Source organism: Pyxicephalus adspersus, chromosome 11 (assembly GCF_032062135.1).
Source record: "Pyxicephalus adspersus chromosome 11, UCB_Pads_2.0, whole genome shotgun sequence".
Taxonomy (NCBI): domain Eukaryota; kingdom Metazoa; phylum Chordata; class Amphibia; order Anura; family Pyxicephalidae; genus Pyxicephalus; species Pyxicephalus adspersus.
The window spans coordinates 53580094-53604301 of NC_092868.1; the positions used below are offsets into that span (position 1 = coordinate 53580094).

The 24208-nt window shown below is 40.3% G+C and overlaps 1 protein-coding gene across 3 annotated transcripts in view; it reads right to left on the reverse strand.

The window, feature by feature from the left end:
• Positions 1-21101, reverse strand: part of UBE4B (ubiquitination factor E4B) — a 41058-nt gene extending 19957 nt beyond the window's left edge. For all 3 annotated transcript variants that reach the window (XM_072427083.1, XM_072427082.1, XM_072427080.1), the window contains exons 1-6: positions 20302-21101; positions 10828-11014; positions 3705-3840; positions 1248-1332; positions 455-599; positions 64-289 (exon numbers count right to left, since the gene is read on the reverse strand). In XM_072427083.1, the coding sequence (XP_072283184.1) occupies positions 64-289; positions 455-599; positions 1248-1332; positions 3705-3840; positions 10828-11014; positions 20302-20325 (803 nt within the window). In that variant the 5' untranslated portion in view covers positions 20326-21101. The remainder of the gene's footprint in view (positions 1-63; positions 290-454; positions 600-1247; positions 1333-3704; positions 3841-10827; positions 11015-20301) is intronic.
• Positions 21102-24208: the final 3107 nt, after the last annotated feature.

Sequence of the window (24208 nt, forward strand, 5' to 3'; positions counted from 1 at the left end):
TGTGCTTGATTGGTTGCTATGGATTAACAGTGTTTTCTTTCAATTAGCGTTAAATGTACTTACCTGGATACAGAGCTGGCACCAAATGATCCTGAACTACAGAACATGGGACTGGTGCCAAGACTCGACCCCGAATTCAGCGTTAAAGTCTTTTCAGGTAGTCTTGTTGTGGCAATCGGCTGTGATGTAGCTGTCAGGCTAGCGAATGGGTTATCATCTTTTGACTGCGTGGACATCATCAAGACCTCCATTAAAATCTGTCCAATTAGGTCTTTAAAATTGGAAAAGACTACAGCAAAAGAGAAAAGAAGTCTTACAATCTCAGCTGCTAACCATTTGGTTGTCAGTTGTTTCAGATGTAATTGTTTTTGGAGATCTCAGCAAAAATTACCAAATGACATAGAAGTTTCGGACTAACAAATCATGTTTAAAAAAAATCACAGGAACTAAATACCTTCTTTAGGATTCTGTCTGAACTGAGCAGACAGACTTCTCAGAAAAATGACATCCCGATCGCGGTCCTTCCAAGATACCCGGAAAATTTTGCAGACCAGCTGCAGTGACTGCTCCTCGGATACCTCAGTGCCTGAAGACTGTTCCTACAAAAGATCAGAAACATTTACAATATATTCCATACAAAAACTAAATCCATGTATCAGGTCCATTTTAAATAAAGAAAAACAAACCCAGGAAAAACCAGACACAAAACACAGGGTTCATCCAGATAATTTCACTCCCCCTATCTAGTGGTTACGTGCCTAGACATTTATTCCAGAACTTATTACTGCCCCTTCTTCTGGTATCCTAGCAGCATGAATCCTTTAAATTTGCAGGCTAGAGGGATGTTCATTACTACAGACCAAACTTGGTTTATGAAAAACAGAATGAGTAATAAAGTGCTGGATAAGGATCAGGTAAGTGACAGCTAAGCATAGTGGCAGCAAACATCAAAGTAGATAACTGCTAAAACCAGGAACTAACGACCAAACCCAAAAAATGATTGTAGTCCCCTTCTGATCCAGTGAGTGACAGGCATAACTTCACTGCCAAGTCTAGGAATGTTAAATCACCTATATATTTTTGTAAGGTCCTATCTAATTTACAATTTACAGTTTTGTACAGACACCTATTTTTTTTTTTTTTTAGTTTTAGAACAGAATAAGTGAAATTGGAAGTCCACCAAAAGCATCACTCACATGTACACAAACAAAGACAAATATTAGGAAAAGCAGAATTTGTCAAATCACCTTGTCTGTCAGACTTTTCTCCCTGCGATCATTCTCATCCACCTCCATGTTCTCAATCCCTGAGTCCACATCTACCTGGGACATGCTGGTAAAAAAAAAAAAAAAAAAAAGCACATGATGTCACAACACAGAGTCCTGCCAAGACATTTTTCCTTTGTAAAGTCAGTGGTTGAGAGCCAGACAATCTTTACGGTAACAGAACTATTGACTCTTATGCAGTATGTTTTACGTTCATGATGCAAACATTGTGCCCTGGCTGGGTTAAACCTCCCCAGAGTTAACCACAAGTGTGACTCGGGGTAAAAGAAACAAGTTCAAAGCGGTCAGACTCGGGGTAGTTAAAGTAAAAAAAAACAAAAACAAACACTTACCGTATTTTTTGCCGTATAAGAGGCACTCTTCCCAAAACTGGGGGGGGGGAAGTTAGTGCATCCTATACGACAAATGTTTTCTAAAATAATTAAAATAATATACTCACCCGATACCTGATCCTGCGTGTGTCTCTGGCTGCATGCAGCGTCTGTCTCTTCTCTCCTCTGCCAGCATCGTGTCTTCTCCTGTCTGTAAAGCAAAGCGAAAGAAGCCGGCACAGCGCCACCTGCTGTTCCCTGTCCTAACTGCCGTACAGTGGAAAAGGGGGAATTTGAATGACACAGAGTGATCAGAAAGGGAATTTGAAAGGCACAGAGTGATCAGAAAGGGAATTTGAAAGGCACAGAGTGATCAGAAAGGGAATTTGAATGGCACATGAGTGATCAGAAGGGGAATACCGATATGAATGGCACATGAGTGATCAGAAGGGGAATAATCTTTCAGAATCTTTTTTTTTCTAGATTTTCCTTCTTTAAAATTGGGTGCGTCTTATATTCCGGAGCGTCTTATACGGCGAAAAATACGGTACCTGGTCCCATCAGTGTCTTCCAGCCGGCTCCTGCCATCCTCTGGCAGTGTCTTCTTCCTCGATCCGTCCCCCGGCGAGTGTGCTGACGTTCCCCAGAAGTTCCCGGTAACGTCAGCGCGTACAGCCGCCTTTAGGGGCACAGCAAGAATTTCAAATGATTTTGTATTGCATTCAATACAAAATAACTGTACATTGAATTTCCATGTCTAAAAGCGGTACATTGTCTTTCAAGAAAATTTATTTTACAGTATACCATAATTGTATGAGTATAATAAAGTTTGAAACACAAAATCATGTCAAAGTTCATCTTTTATCATTAAATTTATCAATAAATGTATTTTATTTTTTTTTAATTTATTTATTATTGTTACATGATTTTGTGTTTCAAACTGTATTACTCATACTATTGTATTATACTGTACAATACATTTTAATGAAAAACAATGTACCGCTTTTAGACATAAATCCAAACAGAAATGAACTGCCCAGGAGGTTAATCATGAACAAGTAATACCTACAAAAATAAAAAACCTTTGTCTGGTGTACAAAGCAGTCATATCTCTGCTTTCACAGATTTTAGCTGTGTTTAAGCTCTGGGCTACCCCATCCTCTGCCTCACATTTGGTCAACAAAGCTACACAACACAATTATCAGCCAAAATTATGGCTGGGGAATTTGTAGGGAAAATGTGCACGGTTTAATCTCTACTCTGATTTCCAATAAAAACGTGTTGGTTAGGTGGAGCGGCAGAGCATAATCTTTTTCGATAGGTTTCTAGTATACACCTTGTAATGTTTTATGTTAGTTCTAGATTACCCCCCACCCCATCTTTTTTTATACCACATCAACAAGTAAACACATTTCTTATTAATAATCCCAATAAAAATTACATGCTTGAAAAAAAATATGTGCGGTGTGTGAAATTTTCCACTACTCTTGCTACAAGGGATGTGATAAGGGGATGTACTTCAAAGAGGAGAAACAAGAAGGTTTGCTCACAGCAATGTCTGGCTTCTCACCATAACAGGATGTTTTGGCTGGAAATCTGAATACAAAAGGTTAAAGATTGCACTAATAAGAACTCAAAGAATGGGGATAAATATGTGACCATTGCATTCCTCTAAATTTTACATTTATACGGTTAGTGACATGTCTATGTTGTCTAGATAAAAAAATGTATCAATCTTTATATAAAAAAACATGAAACCATAGCACAGAAAGCATTTAAAAAATAATATTGCTCCATATACTCATGGCCTCTTTTCTCCTTAGCCGCTATGTTCAGACTCTTCAGCCAAAAGAAGATGCCTTGAAAAAGTTTCAGATCACTGACTGGAGGGCATGCAGGGCTCAGGGCTCTCTCCATACCCCCATGTAACATGCTGGGCATTTGAGCAGCCAATCACCAAGCAGCATCACTGCACATGTGGAAGGACAGCAAGTCACATGCTCCCCATTATAAGAATTGTTGGTTATTTTTGTAAGCTATCAACGCCGAGAGTGAAGGTAAGGCGAAAATATGCATGCAATTAAAAAAAGAGAAAAAAGTGCGTTACCTTTTCTCACATGCAACACTGTCAATGTCCATGCTCTGGGAACGTGACAGCGACTGAGACTGTGTTTCAAGGCTGTTCGAAGGGGAACTGCTGAGCGAACTGACCCCCTCACTGCTCTGGCTGCGATGGGCCACCCCTGCAAGAGACCAGAGCAAAACAAATAAAACATCCCAATGAACTGTACATTAATGCATATAAAGTTAATGCCAAAGATAATATTCATCAGTCACAATGCACAATAGAAATGAAGTCACTCTGCAATTTAAAATTAGTTTATGAGATGCTGAGAGTCCTGACATAAGCAAGAAAAATGACAGCTGCAATCGAATTAGATGGTATAGGTAACAGAAGTTCTTACTGCATTGATCCTGGGCCATTTTCTATAGCTGGCTGGAGATATCTTTTACTTTGTTAGCTTTCTACTGAGCAAGAAAGAAAAATAATTTCTGAGCAGCCCAGTGATTCACAGGGTACATGAGGACACCTAAACCTGACTGTCGCAATTGTCAACTCAAATTGATGTAAATTTGTTACAGCTGAAGTCAGAATTCACCCTATTACAGGCTGAAAGGAATTGAAAGCTCCGACCCGCAGACATGCACAGTACTGACACCTCAGCAGGGGAAGAGCACAGCTATGACTGGAGCTTCTACATTCTGGAATGATGGCAGATAGTTATATCAGACAGACACTGGTTAATGGCTGCTGGTGAGGTTGCTACACAACAAGCATCTTTTCTATTCTTATATGACAAAGCATGAAAAGATGTCCACTATTAAAACTGACTTTATAATTTAATAAAAAAAAAAGTTTTGAAATACAGCTGGTGAAAGCATCTGAATCCTTTTGTACCTCAGTCAAGCTCCACAGCATTGCAGAGTGCTCTTTAAACCTGTGAGAGCGTAGGAAGAACAGAGTGATGATCAGCTGCTCATCAATTGTCCATCCATAGGCTGGGATGGATCCTTGAAGAATTTTTGTTACTCAGCTGTAATATATTCTGCAGAGAGATCCTTAAGAACTACGTGGACAATGCTGCATGACTTCGGGTGCATTAGTTTGCCTCTGTATTCCTCATTATCTGAGAAAACATTATAGGTGCAGACAAATGCAGGGTTGTCCAGTTCAGAAAATCAGAATAGTATTTAAAGAAACCCCTTTGTTATTAAAGCTTATGCACTGTTTCTTCAAACTCAGATTTGGAGGAAGCTTCACATGTGCTCACTGTTCTCCTTGCAGTAGAGGAAGCTATAACTGAGGTCTTGTAAAGCAAGTAACCCCCTGCTTCTGTTTTTTTATTAATTTCTGGCAATCAGTGCTTTCTTCCAGCTTTCTCGCTGCTTCCTAAATTTTTACCCACCAGTCATCAAGCCACTAGTTATAATGAAGGTGCGTCTGATGGGGATAGGACACAAACACATTGCATAGCAAGCCAATAACGAGGAAAGAAATCTGCTGCAGGTAGCCCACAGATAATACTCCTGACTAGTAGAAAAGCCTTCAGAGTTCATGTACACTTCAGCAGGAACATGACACTAATGTTTGTGATGGCGATACCCAAATATCCAAAATTTAGATGCTAAACTACAACAAAAGCAAACAAATCTTCCTCACAAAACAATGCAGTCTATCACCTTCCTGTAGTTCTTTCCAAAGCACAATCGCCTGCCTGTAAATGCCAGCAGTTCACTTTCTGTATGTACACATTAGAAATGGCAGGGCACAGCAAGCAAAGCAAGCTGTTGAAGGGTATTGAGGAGCAACAGGAATAGACTTGCTGCTCTATAACTGTATGTAGAGAATCTCTGAGATAACAAATCTAGCCTTGTAATTGTATTCAACAGTTGCCTTTTAATAGTTTCTATGGCAACCATCATTTATTGAGGCCCGTCTCTCTTATGCAAAGACAAAGTTGTGCAGACACAAAAGCACACAAGTGCCGCCATATCGCACAGATTTCTGCTCACTACAAGCAATGCAAAGCTATCCGTAGATTCTGATGAATGCTTCTGTTATTTACCCCTAAACTCTGCAAAAATACTCTGAAAATGTTTTATTTGATGCTGTTTAGAATATCCCTCTGTGTAGGTTGTTAAAGGAGAAAAAGAACACACAAAATGTCACGTTTGCTTATAGAATGGCAGCCCATTGATAAATTGTGTTAGAGAATACTGATTGACTTAAAAGCAAAACTCTCACCATGCAGCGAAATTAGTATGCCGGAATTCTTTTACCAAATTAGGACTACAAGGTACTAAATGCAATACAATATTGATTTAAAATCCCCTTCTACTACACCTAAAAAAACATCACAAAAAATAGAAATAATTACAAGTGTTTTCCAATAATAATCAGGTGATTAATTTGTAGATTCTGAACCTCCACCTAGCTTTCAGAATGATTTGTATTCCATGTCCTATTATATTAACCACCCTGAAACATGACGTAAAGCCATTACTGCAACGCATGTACAAAGTTCAAAGCTGCAAAGAGGTGGGAGGAGGGGGTCAGTAGTCCTGGAATGCACCAAGTATTAAAAAAAAAAAAAAATATTTTAATAAAATAAAAAAGGAAACCTTTTATGACGCACCATTTTAGCCAGGTAAAAGTCATCAGTTATGGTTCATATATACTTTAAATACAGCCAATGATCATAGACGTGTTCAGCTTAGGACTTAAAACTGGGCCGACTGTTGTTACGACTACATTCCGAGAATAGCAGACGGATTTAAGCAAGAGTTGCATAAAAGCAGGTCGAAGGACCGGTCATGAACATACCACGGCAGCTCTGCAATGGGGATCAGCTGGTTCGTTTTGTAGGGTACATTTCTCATTAGGGAGCAGAATATTTGTCACCCGAGGACAGAAATTATTAGCTATTCTTTAAAAAAGAGAAACATGCACTTTTTTGTGTGTGTAGTGGTGCTCTAGGCAGCAATAAGAATGGAAAGGAACTACATTTAAAAAAAAAAAAAAACACAGCAATAGTTGAAGTGGCCCATAAAACACATCTATAGCCAAAACATTAAAGGCCCACCATATTTTTTTTATTGCTACTGGGAAGATATTTGTCTTACTGGAAATAGGAAACCTCAGTGGGAATTTTGGGTCACCCCATATCGATTTTCTTTCATTTCCTGTTGTGTCTCTAGAACAGAACATAAAGGAAATCTACCCAATCGTATAAAAAAAAAAAAAAAAAAGTTTTATTCAAAACTGAAAGGCTAAAGTCAGAATCTGCACATCATTACAGTCGCGTTTATTCTGGTTGAGATGCATGTATAAAAGAAGTATGTTTATAACAGGAGGACATTGAAGGCACCACCATGGTTTTTGGAAAGTTCACTTAGAGCAGAACTAAACCCTTTTTACACTCACCTATCCCGGTTCCATTTCGGGCTCGACCATCCTATTAGTTCTTTACTTCCCAATTTTGGTTTTTGGCCAACCTGATTGGTTAGGCCGGGATGACTTATGCAGACATGTGAGTTTAATCACATTTCAGTGATTTCGACAACTAAAACCAGGCAGTGTCAGTGTTTGATTGCATATGGGACATTGCCTGTCCATTAACTTATCCCAATTTTACTTTTAATGTGGAACTTTAGTTCCTAATGAAGATGTCAAGCTCTTGGTTAGGGTTCCCACCAAAACCCACACAGGCATTCAGCTTTAGGTACATAAGGTATCCCAAATATATACTAAGAAATGGCATTCATGGAGGCTCTGTAGTGTCCAAACTTCTTTACCATGCCAATGTGCGGACATTATTGATCCTACTTTCTGCTTATTTAAAAGAGCTGTGAAAACCCATTTATTTCAAACTTGCCTACTCATCTTCTTCTGTCTTTTGAAAACGTCACTACTTCCCACCACTACATACCTCCCATGCTATGGTGTGTTAATTCCCACACCTAATAGATTGTAAGCTCTTCAGGGCAGGGTCATCTCCTCCAGTGTCCCAGCCTGTATTAGTTTTGTCGTTTGCAACCCCTATTAAATGTTACATAAAGTTGGCGCTATATAAATCCTGTTTATTAATAATAATAATTATTATTATTTTATATTAGAACATCACACAGCACTTTTTTATTCACTGGTTCCTGATGTGTTTTAATTTGCTGGATATACATGTGCACAGGCATGGGGTCAGCTCATAGAAAAGTTTTTAAAAACGTTTTACTAGAGTTATATGTTGTAACCATTATGTATACAGCCTGAGCTTAGTGCAACTTATTGCTCCCAGAATAACACACAATGTTCCTGTTTGACACCCATTGCAGGTGATCCCAGTATGTCAGCTCATCTATATAATCATGTGACCACATGGAGCAAAGCACCAAGTTTAGACATAGAAGCAGCAGTCAGTAATGTAAACAGAACAGCTTGTCCCGGCAGGAGGCTGTGATGTGTTATCCTCGTGGCAGTGTTTTTCCAGCTCGCAAACAGCTTTGGAAGCCGAGCCCCTGGATGGCTCACATGTTCACGTGCTTTTATTGACGTGAGCTAATTTCAGTTTAGGTTTTTTTCTTCATCTTTTCCCCAGCCCAAACTGGTAGGGATTTCAGTCACATTATTTCAAGACTCCCCAGACCCGAGCAGGGGTATCAGGTGGGTGGTGGTGTTTTTTTTTGTATTGTTTTTAATGCCATATTACAGTGCAGTTTTATTTAGAATGGATCCATTTTTTTTTTTTTGCCCATAACATGTAACAACCCAATGTAACTCATTGCCATGGGTCAAAAAAATAAAAAAACACATTTTTTTTTTTTCCCCCAATCGAGTTGGTTTAAACTAGAAATATCATGGAATTAATGCCCGGTATACTGGCCTTGTTGCAATCTTTGGTCATCTTGATTGGCCAGGCTAAGATGGCATAACTACCATGCCATGCAGGCATTCATTCATTCAGTCCCGGCACTCGCAGCAGAAAGCCAGGATGTGCTCTACTAACATTGCGCTGACCATTCACTTTGACTGCTCGAGCAAGGAGGAAGGCCTTCGCGGAAGGAAAGCCTTTGCCTATCCCTTTCTACAAAGCCTTACCTGATCCAAAAGCCAGGCGTCAACATCTTTGCTTCTTTTCTTCCGCGTTCTTTTTCTCCTAAGTCACCCGATCTTGCACAGAGTAGGCACGAGATTGGGTGATGTGGATTGGGAAAAAACTTCCCGATCATACTGCACATGCGTGAGATTGGCAATTTTCCTATTAATGAAAGGGCTCCTTTTGCGCATGTCCAATATTCTTGGACATGCGCAGAAGGAGCAGCCAAGAGCCTCCCGCTCCGCGACACGTGGGTATCCTGGAAGGGTCTGCACTCACCTAGGCAATCAAGAAATAATACGACAGAGCTGATCCTTAAAAAAGAAAAAAATACTAACAAACAAAATGTTTACTTTAAATTAAAGGGTTGTCTACCCTTTTAGGCAAAGTAAAAATTCTGAGCTTAGGTACGCTTTAATTTGATTTTAGTTCTGCTTTAATTCAAGCCTTAAACGGTTTTGTCCTTGCACAAGGGCTGTATTGAAGAACATATTCCAACAAAAGATGTGTGAACCAACCCTCCAGGCTCAACCTCCCTTGGCAGCGGTTCCAGTAAACATTGGCAGAGGTGAAGGTTGCTTTAAATGAAAGCAAGAATAAAAATGTGAGGACACCATAAAGCAATATTCTGCTTCTTTGTAAACTGTGCTCACAATCTGCGAACTCCAAAAGGTAACAAACGTTTTGGCTCTAGATATATATTAAAGAAAATGGATTTCATTGTGCATAGGTAGCACAAACCCTAATAAAAAAAAAGGCATATTGTATAGGGGGATGCCTGGCACTGGCTTTGTTTATCTGTTGTTGTCACTCAAAGGTAATTGAGGCAAATTGTCAAACTAGTTATACGAGACACGATTGTGACATACAACACAAAAACAAGTCAGTCAGACATTCAAAAAAAGAGAAAATGATTATCATCATTTATTAAAGTAGCGACAACATATTACGCAGCCCCATACAAAGCACTTATACCACTTACTTTAAATAGAGAGAAATCAACATATACATTCTATCACACCTCTTAACATTTCATAAAAACACAAGCAAGTCGCAACCTTGTTCTAAGAATAACTGCCAGAGAGTACAGACCTGCCTGTGACTCAGCATTTTCCCCGCACAAATCCAAAGAACATTTGGGCTTTTTTAAAGGGGTAATTTCCTGTTTATTGAATCTCCTCTTTGAGAATACCACTTTTTACTGCCTCCAATGTTCACTCTTCGAAGGATCAGAGGATCAACTGCACTTTGCATTCCAATGACATTGCTGCTACCAGAAGTTTGTTAGACTTCTGTTCTATACAATACCGTGAAATCTTAAAATAGAAATGCAACACGAAGCATTGGTAAACATAGATCTACCATTGGACACTTTGAAAAAAATTACCAAAGTCTGCACATGGAGTTGAACTCCAGATAAAAAGTTTCATAGCTGAACGCACAAACAAGTAAAATAGTTTCATCTCAAGAAATTTGTCATCCAGTTCAGCTTTTTCTGTGATCCGATAACCCCTGGCAGACTTATTTAGGCATGTTGATAAAGTAAGATTACACAAAGCAATTAAGTACTGACTAGGTTAGCGTGCTGCTCCTTTGCTAGTGCCGTTTTGTGTACGGGAATTCATAAAGACAAGTTTCAGTATAAAGCAACCCTGACGTTCGGTTAACCAGGGAAAGTTGCTGATCTATTTTAGAATAGTCTATGAAAAGAACACACTATGTTCTTTTCACTTTAGGTTCTGAAGAGCCCTGTACTGGCTCTAAACATTATGCCCAGCACTGCAAATGATAGCAGGGAAGTGGAAAATTCAATCATGAATTACAAGAACATTTCACGCATTAAATGTGTAATGTTTACAGGGGGAGTATAAGCAGCATTTGCTATGTAGAACTTTATTTCAATTGTGTGGGTGTTTTCTTTGCTTGGAATTTAGTTTCTTTATTAATCATTTTATCAACAATTATAGCAATAAAAAACTTAAGGATAGGATAGAAACTTTGAAAAAAAAAAAAAAAACTCCTAATACAGGTCAGTGAAATGAGAAAATGGTGCAGCGAGTTGCTCTTTTGTTGACTTACCTGACCCTCCGATGGGTGAGGTAGCTGGGGTTATGCCCTGAACATTTAAGCCAAGCTGGTGAGAGGCAACAGGTGGCGGCGCTGCTGCTGGTGGTCCTGGAGGATTCTCTCGTTGAGGAGAAGTAAGCGGCGTTGTGGGTTGCGAGGATGGCCCACCAGCAAGTCGAGCCAGGCGCCTACGCCTTATCTGTAAAAAAAAAAAAAAAAAAAAAAAAAAAGAAAAGGCCATGAACACATGCCGAACACAAGCATAGCGCATATGTACATAGTCAAAACAATTTGAGAAAAGACGACCATACAGATGCCTACGGATGGGGTGGAAGTCCCTAAATGGGTCACGTCACATTGAAATCTTTAAAAGGAAAGATGGAAATATGTGAGCTGCGTAAATTGTTTCTGAAGGTTTACACTCCAAGATCATCTTACACAGCAAGCACCCAACAAAGTAACACAGACCACCAAACTCCTCGTACACACTTATCTCTTGTCTGGACTACTGTAACCTCCTCCTCTCTGGTATTCCACTAACCCGACTCTCTCCTCTACAATCTATTATGAATGCTGCAGCCAGACTCATCCATCCTTCCCACGGCTCCTCTTCTTCTGCATCCCTTTGTAGTTCTCTTCATTGGCTTCCATTTCACCTTAGAATAAAATATAAGCTCCCATGCTTTGCCTTCAAGTCTCTCCACAGTTCTCCACAGAAAAATCCTCCCCTAGCCTCTTCACTCCTCCAATGACCTACTACTGACTTCCTCACTCATAACCTCATCACACGCACAGCTCCAAGACTTTTCTAGAGCTGCCTGGACTCTCTGGAATGGTCTTGCTCATCCTTTTCGGCTTGCTCATTTATAGGACCCCCAAAAACCCATCTTTTCAAATTTGCCTATCCATCTTCTTCTGTCTTTTGAAACCGTCACTACTTCCCACCATCACATATTTTCCTTTCTATTGTGTGTTACTTCCTCCACCTCCTAGACTGTAAGCTCTTCTGGGCAGGGTCCTCTCCTCCTCCTGTGTCACTGTCTGTCATTTGAAACCCCTATTTATTGTACAGCGCTGCGTAATATGTTGGCGCTATATAAAGCGTGTTTAATAATAACAATAACCGTAACCGACTTTTGAAGAATGCAAGTTTGATGGCCATAGAGCTTCAATGCAAACATAAAACTCCTTACATCTCTATGGTTACTTATTTGCATTAGTAATTTTAGGTATATGTCAACCACCCCGAATACTTGATACTGGGAAATATTCTCCTATCAGATCAGTGCAGTGACCGGGGTACAAAGGAAAAGCACATAGGGTGCCAATGCATGGGGTACATTAAGGAAACCTGTTGCCCTGTCCTTTATTGGCAAAGTGCAGGTTTGCACTTTTTGAATCATTAAAAAAACTTCACAGAAGCGTGTGTGTGTGTGTGTATGTGTGTGTGTGTATGTGTGTGTGTGTGTTCATTCCTGCTACTAAGGCACCTTTTTATTCTAATTTGTCAATGACATTGCTGATTAATATATATAAGGACTGATCTTTATGGATAGGTCACCTTTAACGTCCTCTCCTGTAGTGACCTCTGGAATGTTCTTCACTTACATGCTTATTCAGCATGCTACAAAAGATGTCCAGTGAACAAGCTTCATGTTTATCTAACACATGACAGCAGCTATAGGATAATACATCCTATGCATTATACAGTGTACACGTACGTGCTGACACGGCATCCAAATGAAATGATTCCCAGCAAACGAAAGCAGAAAAACAAAAGCAAACAGACAACAAAAACAACATGGTGTCAAGTGTTTTGTATATACAGCAGGGAAGTCACTGTACTCGGATCTGATGACCTTTCACCCGCTCCTCACCGCCTTTAGAAACTGGCACATCAGATGTGATTTTATATTACTTGTGAGAATTTTTTTTACTTTTATTTCCAGACTTAAAAGTTAAAAAGAAAATGAGGATTTCATGGAATTATAAATTTTCAGCAAATGGTTTGTAATTGAAAAAGCAGACAAAATAAACTATTTACAGAACTCCATAGAATCCGTAAAGCTTCCTGGAGTGGGTGCCAGCTCAGCACCAGATGTAGGGAAACTTCTACCCCAGTTATCCTGCGATATAACACATTACTGCCAGAAGGAAAATAAAGAAACGCACCAAAAAACACAACAACATTTCAAAGCAGGTTTAAAGAAAACATTTCTTAGGAACAGTATGCTCGGCTGCAAGCCCCCCAGCCCCCAAAGTCAACAAAAGGAGCTTTAATATTAAACTGGATTTAAATAGCGCCAACATATTATGCAGCGCTGTACATTAAAAAGGGGTTGCAAATGACAGACGATCACAGACAGTAACACAGGAGGAGAGGACCCTGCCCCGAAGAGCTTACAATCTTAAAATTACTCTGGCCCCAGATTTCAATGCTTACAAGAGGCATGAGCGATATAATAGTGCGCTGCCTTTTGGGAAAGCAGAAAAAGCTAAATGTTGCAACATCGTACATCAGGCAAATGCAACCCTATTTCCTGTCCAAATCAACACAAAGATCTCTGCAAACAGATATCAGCGAAAATATCCTTGCTGTTGTCATTATTTGCAAAATTCAAAAACAAATTTGTTCTGCAATTTCAAAGACTTCTCCTAGTGGCTTCCTCAGTTTAAACAAGTGTCAGGAACATAGCTGAACATAAACAGAAGAGGGGATTTAGATGCTAGAGAATGTTTTCCAAAAAACAAATCAGAACAAAGGAAGCTGAAGGAGTTAGAAAAAGGTTACAAAAAAGTTCCATTCAATATGACTAACTATTACTACTAGTAGCTATACCGTGACCTGATTAATGAAAATCCTTATCATGCTTCTTAGACAAACTTATGAATGTACACCACCACTTAAACAAGATAAAATGAATTGCATGAGAAAAGAAAGAGAACCAGTTTTTGCTGCAATACTTTAATACTTGGTTTCCCAGAAGCACTTTTTTCTGCCACTAGATGTCCCCGTCTGATGTCCAGCATCATTCAACCCACTTCCTTTGAGCCCAGGTAACCATGGTGTTTGACAGTGAAAGAAGAAAAAGCATGTTAAAGCTGAACTAAAGCTCCAGTTTTTAAAATGATGGATCAGGCAGGGCTATACTGCAGAAAAGGAAAGGTGATGTTCCTTTTACATAACTATTTTTACCTGCTTGATCGCAACATGGGGCCTTCAAAGTAGCTGAGCTGCACGTCTGGCTTCCCCTGCATTTGCAGGGCCTCCAAGAGCTCCCACATGGATACACAGGAGTTACGTCATTCTGACCCAGGGTCAAGTTGGCCGAAGAGCAAAAGAAGATGGTAGAGCCATACAATGATAAAAGGACAGGCAAGTATAACAGGGTTTAGTTACGCTTAAAGGGGTCACTTGCTCTTCCATCAGCATGCCATTCTTACCAGATTATGATTTAATTGGCTCCTTGTGCTGCTGCTTCCTCTTATGCTACATCTCTGCTTTGCCAGGGCCTATGGACATGGCCAATTTGTTTTGTTCACAAAGCTCATTCTCTATAGTCACATAATCGTTGCTATTTTCAGGTGACATTCACATTAGTAGAAAAGTAGGTCAATATTTTCCAACAGTCATCACTTAATAATGAACATCCAAGAGTCACATTCTTAGCTAATTTTGTTTTAACTAAAATATATCTGCCCTGGCAGACATTCCTCTAAACACAAAGTGTACATTCACCACAGTGATTAGTGCCATGGTATTTACTGTACATATGGATGGATGACAAAACATATAATAAAAAAAAAAAAAAGGTCTGGTGCTGGTTATTACTAATCAAATTATAGAGCAGCCATGGCATTCACAACACACGACGGCTTCACAGCATCAGGAAATAAATCATGTCTGGTTTTATTTTCCCAAAGGAAAATGGATTATTAAATGTTGATATTGGTCAGCACGATGTAATCTGAAAGTCTAAATCAGACTGTGTACATAGAATGACAGTCAGGTTTTAGATTAACCTATTTAGTCAGTGTTGGCTGATAAGAAATCAGGAAATACCTTGCTTTATACTGAAGAACCTTCCTGAAAATAAAATACGGGGGTTTCCATTCGATTTATATTATACACACATGTAAACAGGTAACAGACCCGTCAAGATTTAACATCATCACAAAGAGATAAATCACTGGTGGGATTAAAGGACACCAAGGAGAAAAATGGAAGATTCCATAGCAGACCGTCTCCTGAAAATGCTTTTTGGCATGGATAATGGAGTCACTGACTTAAAATTAGGATCCATGACTGGTTCAACCAGAAGGAATGGGCAGCATGGTCAGCAATTGGAAAAGACCAGGACCACTGTAGCTTTTAAAGTTACAAAACTGCATGATCAGGCAGGTCTTTTGTGCAGAAATGGACAGGTGACATCCATTCTGCAATAATCCTTACCTGCCTGATCACTCTGGGTCAAAAAACAAAACAAAAACTGAGCTGTGCAGTTCTGCCTTTGTTGAACGAATACCCAGCAATTCCGGCTTCCCCTGCTCATGGCAGGAATGAGTAAACTCCCGCATGCCTGCACATGAGTTCCATCACATTGGCCCATCAAGACTGACGAAAATCACGTCCAGGAAAGGAAGAAGTATCGTGGGAATGTTAGGTGACCCAAAGGTAATGGATCACCTTGACAAACTGTGCATCAACATGCTGCACATTAACGTGAATAAGTTAGGGCACACAGTCTAAGAAAATGTGCAGGTGTCCAGGGGCTAGAGGGTAAGTTTTCCAGGACAGGTGGGAGGGGCAATAGAGGAAGCCTTCCAGAGCAGATGGGGGGGAGCAATAGTGGAAGCCTTCCAGAGCAGATGGGGGGTGCAATAGAAGAAGACTACCGGGGCATTAGAGGAAGCCTTTCAGTGCAGGTGGGGGGCGGCAATAGAAGACTACCAGGGCAGGTGGGGGGGCAATAGAGGAAGCCTTCCAGGGCAGATGGGGGGGAGGGGCAATAGAGGTGACAGATGTTAAAAATTTCTTGGCTTCCCTCCCTCACCTGGTTCCTAGTAATAGTGCCAGTTCCAGGACAATGCACCAGAGCAACACATTTCCCGGTAACTGGAACAGCCAAGTTGGCAATGACCAACTTGATAAAAGAACGAAGCCCTTATTATGCCAGGAAAAAGCCATCTTAACCTTTTCCCCTTAAATATTAACTGAATAGGGCTATCTTAGTTTTGCTTATAACATTACAAAACATTTCTGACGGAAAAAGAGTGAGATTTGAACTTTGATCATGTTGAGGATTTTTCCCTTGCCTTTGTACCTTATGTAGGCACTGTTGTGCTTTATTGTTCTATAAAAATAAAAAGTAAACACATATAAAAATTTAATTTGCAAGCCTTTGTTACCTGAAAGCATGTTGAAAGGCTTCTAATACTTAATTCACCTGAGCACCGAGGATTTATGTACACAACTGTGTAATGTAATGACACATAATAAACGATTACAATTCTTCATATTAATCTGTTACCAATTGGATACAAACTAGCAGCAGAACTGTAAAAACTTCACTCTGATTTGCTATCTTTTTTGGCATAAACCCCTAATCTTGGTTTAAAAAAATAACAGAAGTGCGTAAAGGAGAACAATAGAATCCTTATGAATATGTTTGGGTTTTTTTTTTCTCTTTAGCGTCAGTTGAGGTGGGAAGACACAAGATGAATTCAACTGCATAGCAGACAGAGAAAACTTCTTTCTATATAAATCAATCAGAGATGCTCATAGAATTAATTAGGATCCCAGTACAGGTTGGAGAAAGAGATGGAATCTGATTGGCTACTAAGGGGATTTTTTTTCAAAACTTCTCCCATGATTGTTTAACTAAAGTGCAACTCCTGCATTTATGGCTTTTTTTTGTTAAATGTTCACTTATTTTAGCTGTGGTAGTTTTTAGTAAATATGCTTACACCCACATTGTTGCCAAAACAGCATCTTCCTTCCAGAAACTGTAGGCAGGTGGTGGCCCCTGTATTGTGACCCAACTTTTCAGTAACCACCCCAAAACAGCTGGGTGGTTACTCAAAAGTGATGAGAGGCTGGAGAGAACGCAGCAGACTCCTCCAATGGCAACAACCTATTGTTGCAATTGGCAACAACCTATTTCAGTGTTCTCCTCAACTCCTTTTAGCCAGGCACACCACCCGGCACTTTTTTTAGTGGTTACTGAAAAATTGGGTCACAGTACAGGGGCTGCCACCCGCCTACAATTTCTTCTCTCCGGTTTTAAAAAATTTCTGGTTTGAACACATGAAAATGCCCAGGCCCCTTAGCACATGCAGAATATTGGGTGCTAGGTCACTAGAAAGTGGTGCTCACTCTTGCACATGCTAAGGGAAAGATCGGCGTGACGGATAGGTAAATGCCCAAAGAGGCCGTTGGTGACAAGCAGAATGGAGGGTGGGTTTTCTGGAAACCAAAACTATTCCATCATACTGTGCTCTGCAGAATGCAACTTCTTTGGCATCTGCACAATATTCGAATGAAGATGGGCCAAATTTTATTTTTATTTTTTTAAACTATAAACAAGTAACGATTGATCTATAAGTATGATGTTTTCTTGCCAGAAAAGCCAACTGAGTAGTAGTGGTACCAATGAACTAATTTTCAGCAGGAACAAATCTGTACAGGACTGATAAGACTTAACAAAATATAAAAAGAAACAGATGGTATTTACGATATGGAGTCGCAGGTATTAAGGGTTATTCCTTGAGCAGGGACTGTATTTAAAATTGTTCAAGGGCTGTTTAATGTATACTGATCTACACAACATGTGAGGACAAATGTGCGGGGTTATTTACTGGTATCGTTGAAGTCTGTAGAATAAAATTGCAGATTCCTACAGATATCAGCAATTAATTATGTAAAGGCAGAAATGAAAACAAACAGGCATATGATATAGTGAATTAGGTGAGCCCATCTGTCTGTAGGACTAATAACAGGGTAAATCAGTACTAATTAGTGTGACGATAAGAGTAGGATATTGGTTACTGAGATGACATGTCATTAGTCTACAGGTGTTTTAACACCATATAGAAACTGGTGGGTCTGTGATCACCTTTCCAGGCAAACTGATCCACATAATCCAGTGTTTCTCAGAGGTTGCAAGGGGTTCCTTCAGCATTTTGTCCCACTCAGGTCTATGACCGCTGACTCTAATAATGTTTTTGGCTATCTGTAAGGGTGACATTCTTCCCAATGGTCAGCAATGTAAAAGGAATTCTTCCCACTGACCACCAGACTAATATACTGCGATTTGTGGATATAGTAATTATAGGAGGGGTTACCTGAAAGTTATTTCAAGGGTTTCCCCCCATGTTATAAGGATTGAGAAAATCTGACAGAACCTATATGACTGCAAAAACAAAATATTCCTAGACATTAAAAAGATGCGTTGCTGGATAAAAGAATCAGGGAGAAAGGTCATCCACCTGAAAGCACGATAATAATCGATATTAGTAAACAAGTCAGTGACACAGTGCGGGGGCCAGTCAGGTATGTAAATCACTGACCAAACTCTTCATCTTACTTACGTACAGCTGTGATAACATCATATTAGATCAGTTGTTTTTAGAAAATATTTACAGACAGAAAATACTACATAGGTCTACTGTAGCACATAAAAACACAAATATTCTTATACAAATCCGCAGATCAGTGTGTGAGGATTGCAGCAATCAGGTTGATTGTTCACCTGTCTATATGTATCATAATAATGTCCAGTGTTCTTCCTAGAATTTTTTTAAGTTGGGTGGGAAGAAGCTGTAGGTTGGTGGTGGTTACTGTTTTGTGATCCAACTTTTCAGTACCCATCCACAAACAACTGGGTGTTTTTTGAAAAGTGCTGGGTGGTCTGCCCGGCTAAAAGGGGCTGGGGAGGACCAAGATGTCTATATATTAGAGCAGTGGTTCCTCTAGGGTTTCCTAGGGGTTTCTTAAGCAGTTTGTACCTCTCATGTCAGTTTAAGTGACACCAATGATGTTTTTGGCTATCTGTAAGGGTGACATTCTTCCCAATGGCCAGCAATGTAACAGGAATTCTTCCCACTGACCACCACACTAATGTACTGTGAGCTGTGGATATAATAATTATAGCAGGGGTTCACTGAAGACCTGAAAGTTATTTCAAGGGTTCTTCCAAATTAAAAAGTTGTGAAAGGATGGTCTGGTGCAAGGTTTCTCTACCAGGGTTCCTTTCAGGAGTTCCTTGAGCAATTTGTACCTCTTAGCCAAAAACATCATTGGTGTCAATAGTAGTTGACCTCTCTGTAAGGGTGACATTCTTCCCAATGGCCAGCAATGTAAGAGGATTTCCTCCTACTGAGCACCACACTAATATACTGTGAGCTATGGATATAGAATTTATAGCGCAAGTTTCCTGAAGACCTGAAAGTGATTTCAAAGGTTCTCCTATGTTAAAGCGGACCTAAACTCTTTAAATTTCTCTTTACATAAAAAGGTAGACAATCCTTTTACGTAAAGTAAAAATTCTATTGATTTTTAAGTACAACACGCTTTTTTAAATAAAAAAAAAAAATGGGTGCAGTACTGGCCCTTTTTTCTCGATTGCCTTGAAAATGAATGGGAGCCTCCTGAGCATCTCAGGCATGCGCAGAAGGAGCCTTTTCGTGAATCGCAAAAAAAATTGCCTATAATACGCATGCGCTGTGAGATTGGCAATTTTTTTCTAACCTACGTCACCCGATCTCACGCCAGGGTCAGTTGACGTAGGAAGAAGAACACAGAAGAAGAAGAGAAGATGGCGCCACCCGGCTCTCCAGCTCTGAGACGAATGCTGGGACGATGCGGGACCCGATGGAAAAGACCTCCGAACCGATCAACTGCCCTGAGGGATTGAAGGTAAGTGGATTTTGTTTTTGGCATTTTTCAGTTTACTTCCTCTATAAATATGTAGAGAAACAATGTATTAGGTATACAGTGATCAGGCAGGGCTATAATAGACTATAAAAAAACTGCAGTTTACTTAGCTATAGGGAAAACAACACCAAATATAAGAGCAGTGAAAAGTGAAGACAGGCTGGATTACTTCCCAGCCGTGTATGGTATGGTTGGCCTATAAGTCCGGCAATACAGCCGTATGGTATATGTGTATGGTACGGTTGGCCTATAAGTCCGGCAATACCGTATGGTATATGTGTATGGTATGGTTGGCCTATAAATTCGCCAATACAGCCATATGGTTGCCAATGACCACGTACAATAAATATGATGATATCATTATTAAATAGGATTTATATAGTGCCAACATATTACGCAGCGCTGTACATTAAATAGGGGTTGCAAATGACAGATACAGACAGTGACACAGGAGGAGGAGAGGACTCTGCCCCATAGAGCTTACAATCTAAGATATCCAAGTAATACTTAGCAAAACATTATATTTATTTTTAGTAAAGTGTCAGTCTCACCTCATCAGCGCTCAGCTCCTCCATGTTTCTCCTCTTAATGGTGGCAGAGTTGTCGGGGGTAACAATAGGGGGTCGGTGAGGGCTGGCAGAGTTCAGGTGTTCGATGTGAGATCCTGGAGGTCCCTAAAGATAAGGGGGGGGGGGATGGAAATGGAAGCAAACCGGTCCAGGGGCCCAGATGAGACAATTCCAGTCTGGGGGGCAGAGTAAGGACTGACCTAGGGGGGACAGATGACTAAAAACAGGGGCCCTTATGGAGCTTATAGTTTAGCAAGGTGATAAAGAAAAGGGGACCCTAAATGGAGTAACAGGGTAAGAGTTTGGTGCCTCAGACAGTAAATGAGCAAATAATTAAGAATCAGGTTTTAAGGATGGACAGGCAGAGTTCAGGGGCCAAATGATGGATAGGCAAAGCCCAGGGGCCCAAAGGATGGATAGGCAGAGTCCAGGGACCCAAAGGATGGACAGGCAGAGTTTAGAGGTTAAAGGAACGCAGGAAGAGTCTAGGGGCCAAAACAATAAAGGGGAGCCAGAAAGTCGAGGGACAAAGTCGAAGGGGGCAGAGAAAGGCCAGGCAGCGTTTGAGGGCCCTTAATGGGGTGCAGAGTCCAGGGTCCCAGGATGTGAGAGACAGGCGGCCTCAGTTCCTCATTGTCAGCAGCAAGGCCTCGGGCACACCGTTCTACCGTCTCTCACACAGGCACCGGAAGAGATAACAACCTCCGCCGCCGCTTCACACAGGATTATTCATCAAAACAACCGGGCAGCCATCTTGCCAGCGCGTTCTCGTCACCTCAGGAAAGCCCAGTCCCCCCGTGCGCGCTCCAAGAACCAATCAGCACGCTCTGTGGGCGGGGATTGAGGCGGGAGGGGCGGAACCGGGAGCGAGCAGAGAAAGGGAGGGCGCCTGGCAACAGGGAAGAGTCTGGTATCTATGGCAACCTGAGTTGGGCCTTCCTGCCTGGTAGAGCCTGGGGGAGCCATTTCCTGGAAAGAGGCAAACTCACTGTACAGTGGGTTCCAGGAGCCGGGCAAACACAGTGCCTGGGATCTATCTACTAACCATGCCCAGTGCTCCTTATTTACCTCTTCTAAGTATGAGAAGTGACTGTGTATATCCTAACCCCATAACAATATTGATAGACCATCACAAATCAGCATTTCCAGGTGGCCTACTTTATCTGTTTTCACTTGAAGTCACAAGAAATCAGTAATTTCCTGAGAAATTGCTATCTAAAATTTTATAATAAATCATAGCCCTGCAATTAAGTTTCTACAGCGTATCGCTTCGTCACGACGATTGATCGGCATTTGCGCTTCTGTTGCCTAGTTACAAATCACAGAAGGAGAGACATTTGTAGCAACAAACGTAATAATATAACACAAAACTGACCTGTAGCTACGTCGCTGTTCACAAATCAGTGATAATCGCTGGCAATTGTGTTTTCAGCAGTAAAAAATCGCTACTAGGAAATCGCCAATATGGTATTATCTTTAGGGCCCCATACAATGGCCACATAACATTGGTGATCCTCCTGGCGATGGGCTTTCCAATGATCACTAAGGTGCAGCTGACACGTTACCAAGAAAACTTCCTCAGTGTCTCAGATCCTGCAAAATGTCGATCACTTGCGGCTTGCTGCAGCTCCCGTATTCGCCCTACAAGCATGCAATGCCATAGGAGGAGATGGCGGGCTCTTAGCAAATCTACCCTGGCATGTTTTTGAGAACAGCTGGTGTCACATGGGCCTAACACAAAGACATTTAAATTAATCTTTATTTTTACCAAAAATTCATATCATAAGAAAAAACCTACACAATATATTTGTATCCAGACTATATCATGTATAGTTATCCCTACATAATGATGACCCTTGTACATACAATTACTAACGCGTTTCGCTCTGTTCTTCAAATGACCCAAACAGGCAAACACAGACCAATCTTTGGGTTTTATCTCCAATCTTGGCACTGCTATGTCTAGGCACAATGAAGGGATTTTTCTGTGGCACTGGCACACCCCATCTCCCTTCCCCCGATAGGGCCATTATTGGTTTGTAGGAGTTATGTTTAGTGAGCCTCAGAGGAAGTGCAACAGCTGTCACCTCAATCCGGACATTACTATCAAGTGACTTGAAAAAGGAATGCAGAAATCAGACATTGCAAATGTAAAATGAACCCATGCTTTGTTTATGCATTGCAAAATGACAGGTTCACTTCAATACCCCTCTCCCATTCGGATATTAACCTTTTCCTTGCTCCACCCACAGCTCCATTCCTTATATTTTACACAGGGCTATGGAGTGATAGTGCTGGTGGTTGGTACCTGGCCCAGTGCTTCTTCATACATGGAAGTACTGAATGTTTCCTTCACTCCCGGCAGGTGATTGGAGTCATTAACAATGAGTTAGTATTGCAATTTCGGCCTGAAAAATATTTCCAAATTCTACTTTCACATTTTCACTTGTTCCAACATTTTCACGACAGCAAGTTATACAGATCGTACAGATTTTTACTCTAGTTGCAATATAATGATCAGAAATATTATTCACATCCACAAAATTGCTGAAATATCAGAAAAAGTCACATACAGTATTGCTTTCAGTCTGAAGTCCAATGAAGTGAGGAGCAGTGAAGCTCAACAGTACAATTCTACTGCTATGGTAACGTTTATTACCATTTGATAAACCAATAAAGTCCCCAGATACCATTATCCTGTTTTCCCAAAAATAAGACAGTGTCCATTATTAATTTTTGCTCCAAAAAATGCACTAGGGCCTATTTTCAGGGGATGTCTTATTTTTACATAAACAACAATTACATTTATTCTTAAACAAAAAAATGAACATTTATTAGAAAACATTCATGTCATCATTTTATGAATCATCATCATAACTCTCCAAACCCTGATTTCCATCTTGAATTTCTTGTGACTTTCCTTTAGAACCATTTACATCAATTCCTCATGTCCAGCAATAGCACTTTTCCTTAAATGAGCACCTCTCGTCCATGTATTTATATATTTTGTAGTTTATTTTCAAGGTAGGGCTAAAATTTTGAGCATCCTTAAAAATACAGAAAAATCATGATAGGGCTTATTTTCGGGGTAGGTCCTATTTTCGGGGAAACAGTATTTTATGTGGAACAAATTGGATTTTTTGTTCCGATATTTACACATTGCTCATGTACTTTAAGATCAGATTTTAAAATGATAATATATTCTCTATTATATATTGAAACTGTAATCTCTAATAGGTCATCAGTGCCAGAGGTGTAAGAGCACCTGTCCTTACAAAGAGGAAAGATCTGCTAGAGGGGGTGTGGTCATCGCATAAGACTTCATCCACTTCTTTTGTTGAAAGATCTGTGGGAGGCCCCAGCTGAGAGGATGAATGTTTGGCCTCAGGTACATGGACAGTTGGCTATCATGTTGCTTAAATTGCCTGTGACTAATCTATAAGCTGTCCGTCACCAACAGATGGAAATTATTTACGAAGCAAATAATTGCAGCATTCTGCTACACTGTAATAGTATACTGGTGTAGTTTACACCAAAGGAAGCCACCCACTGCAACTATTTGCTGCAGTTTCTCAACCAGGGTCCCTTCATAGATTGCTGGGGGTATTGAGCAATTTGTGCCCCTTAGGTCAATTTATATTTCAGACTTTTAATTAGGGTTTTTAATAACATTTAACAGTACCACCCCTTTATCATTTAACATGCCCTATGTGGGCTTACAAACTCTGATGGAGAGTAAACATCATTAAACATATTTGACACCTAACAAAATATTGACAGGACTAGAAACACGGTAAACAAGACCTACCAAACCCATATTCTTTAAGCAATAGTCAGAACTGACAGACACAATGGGCCTGATTTATTAAAGCTCTCCGAGACAAGAAAG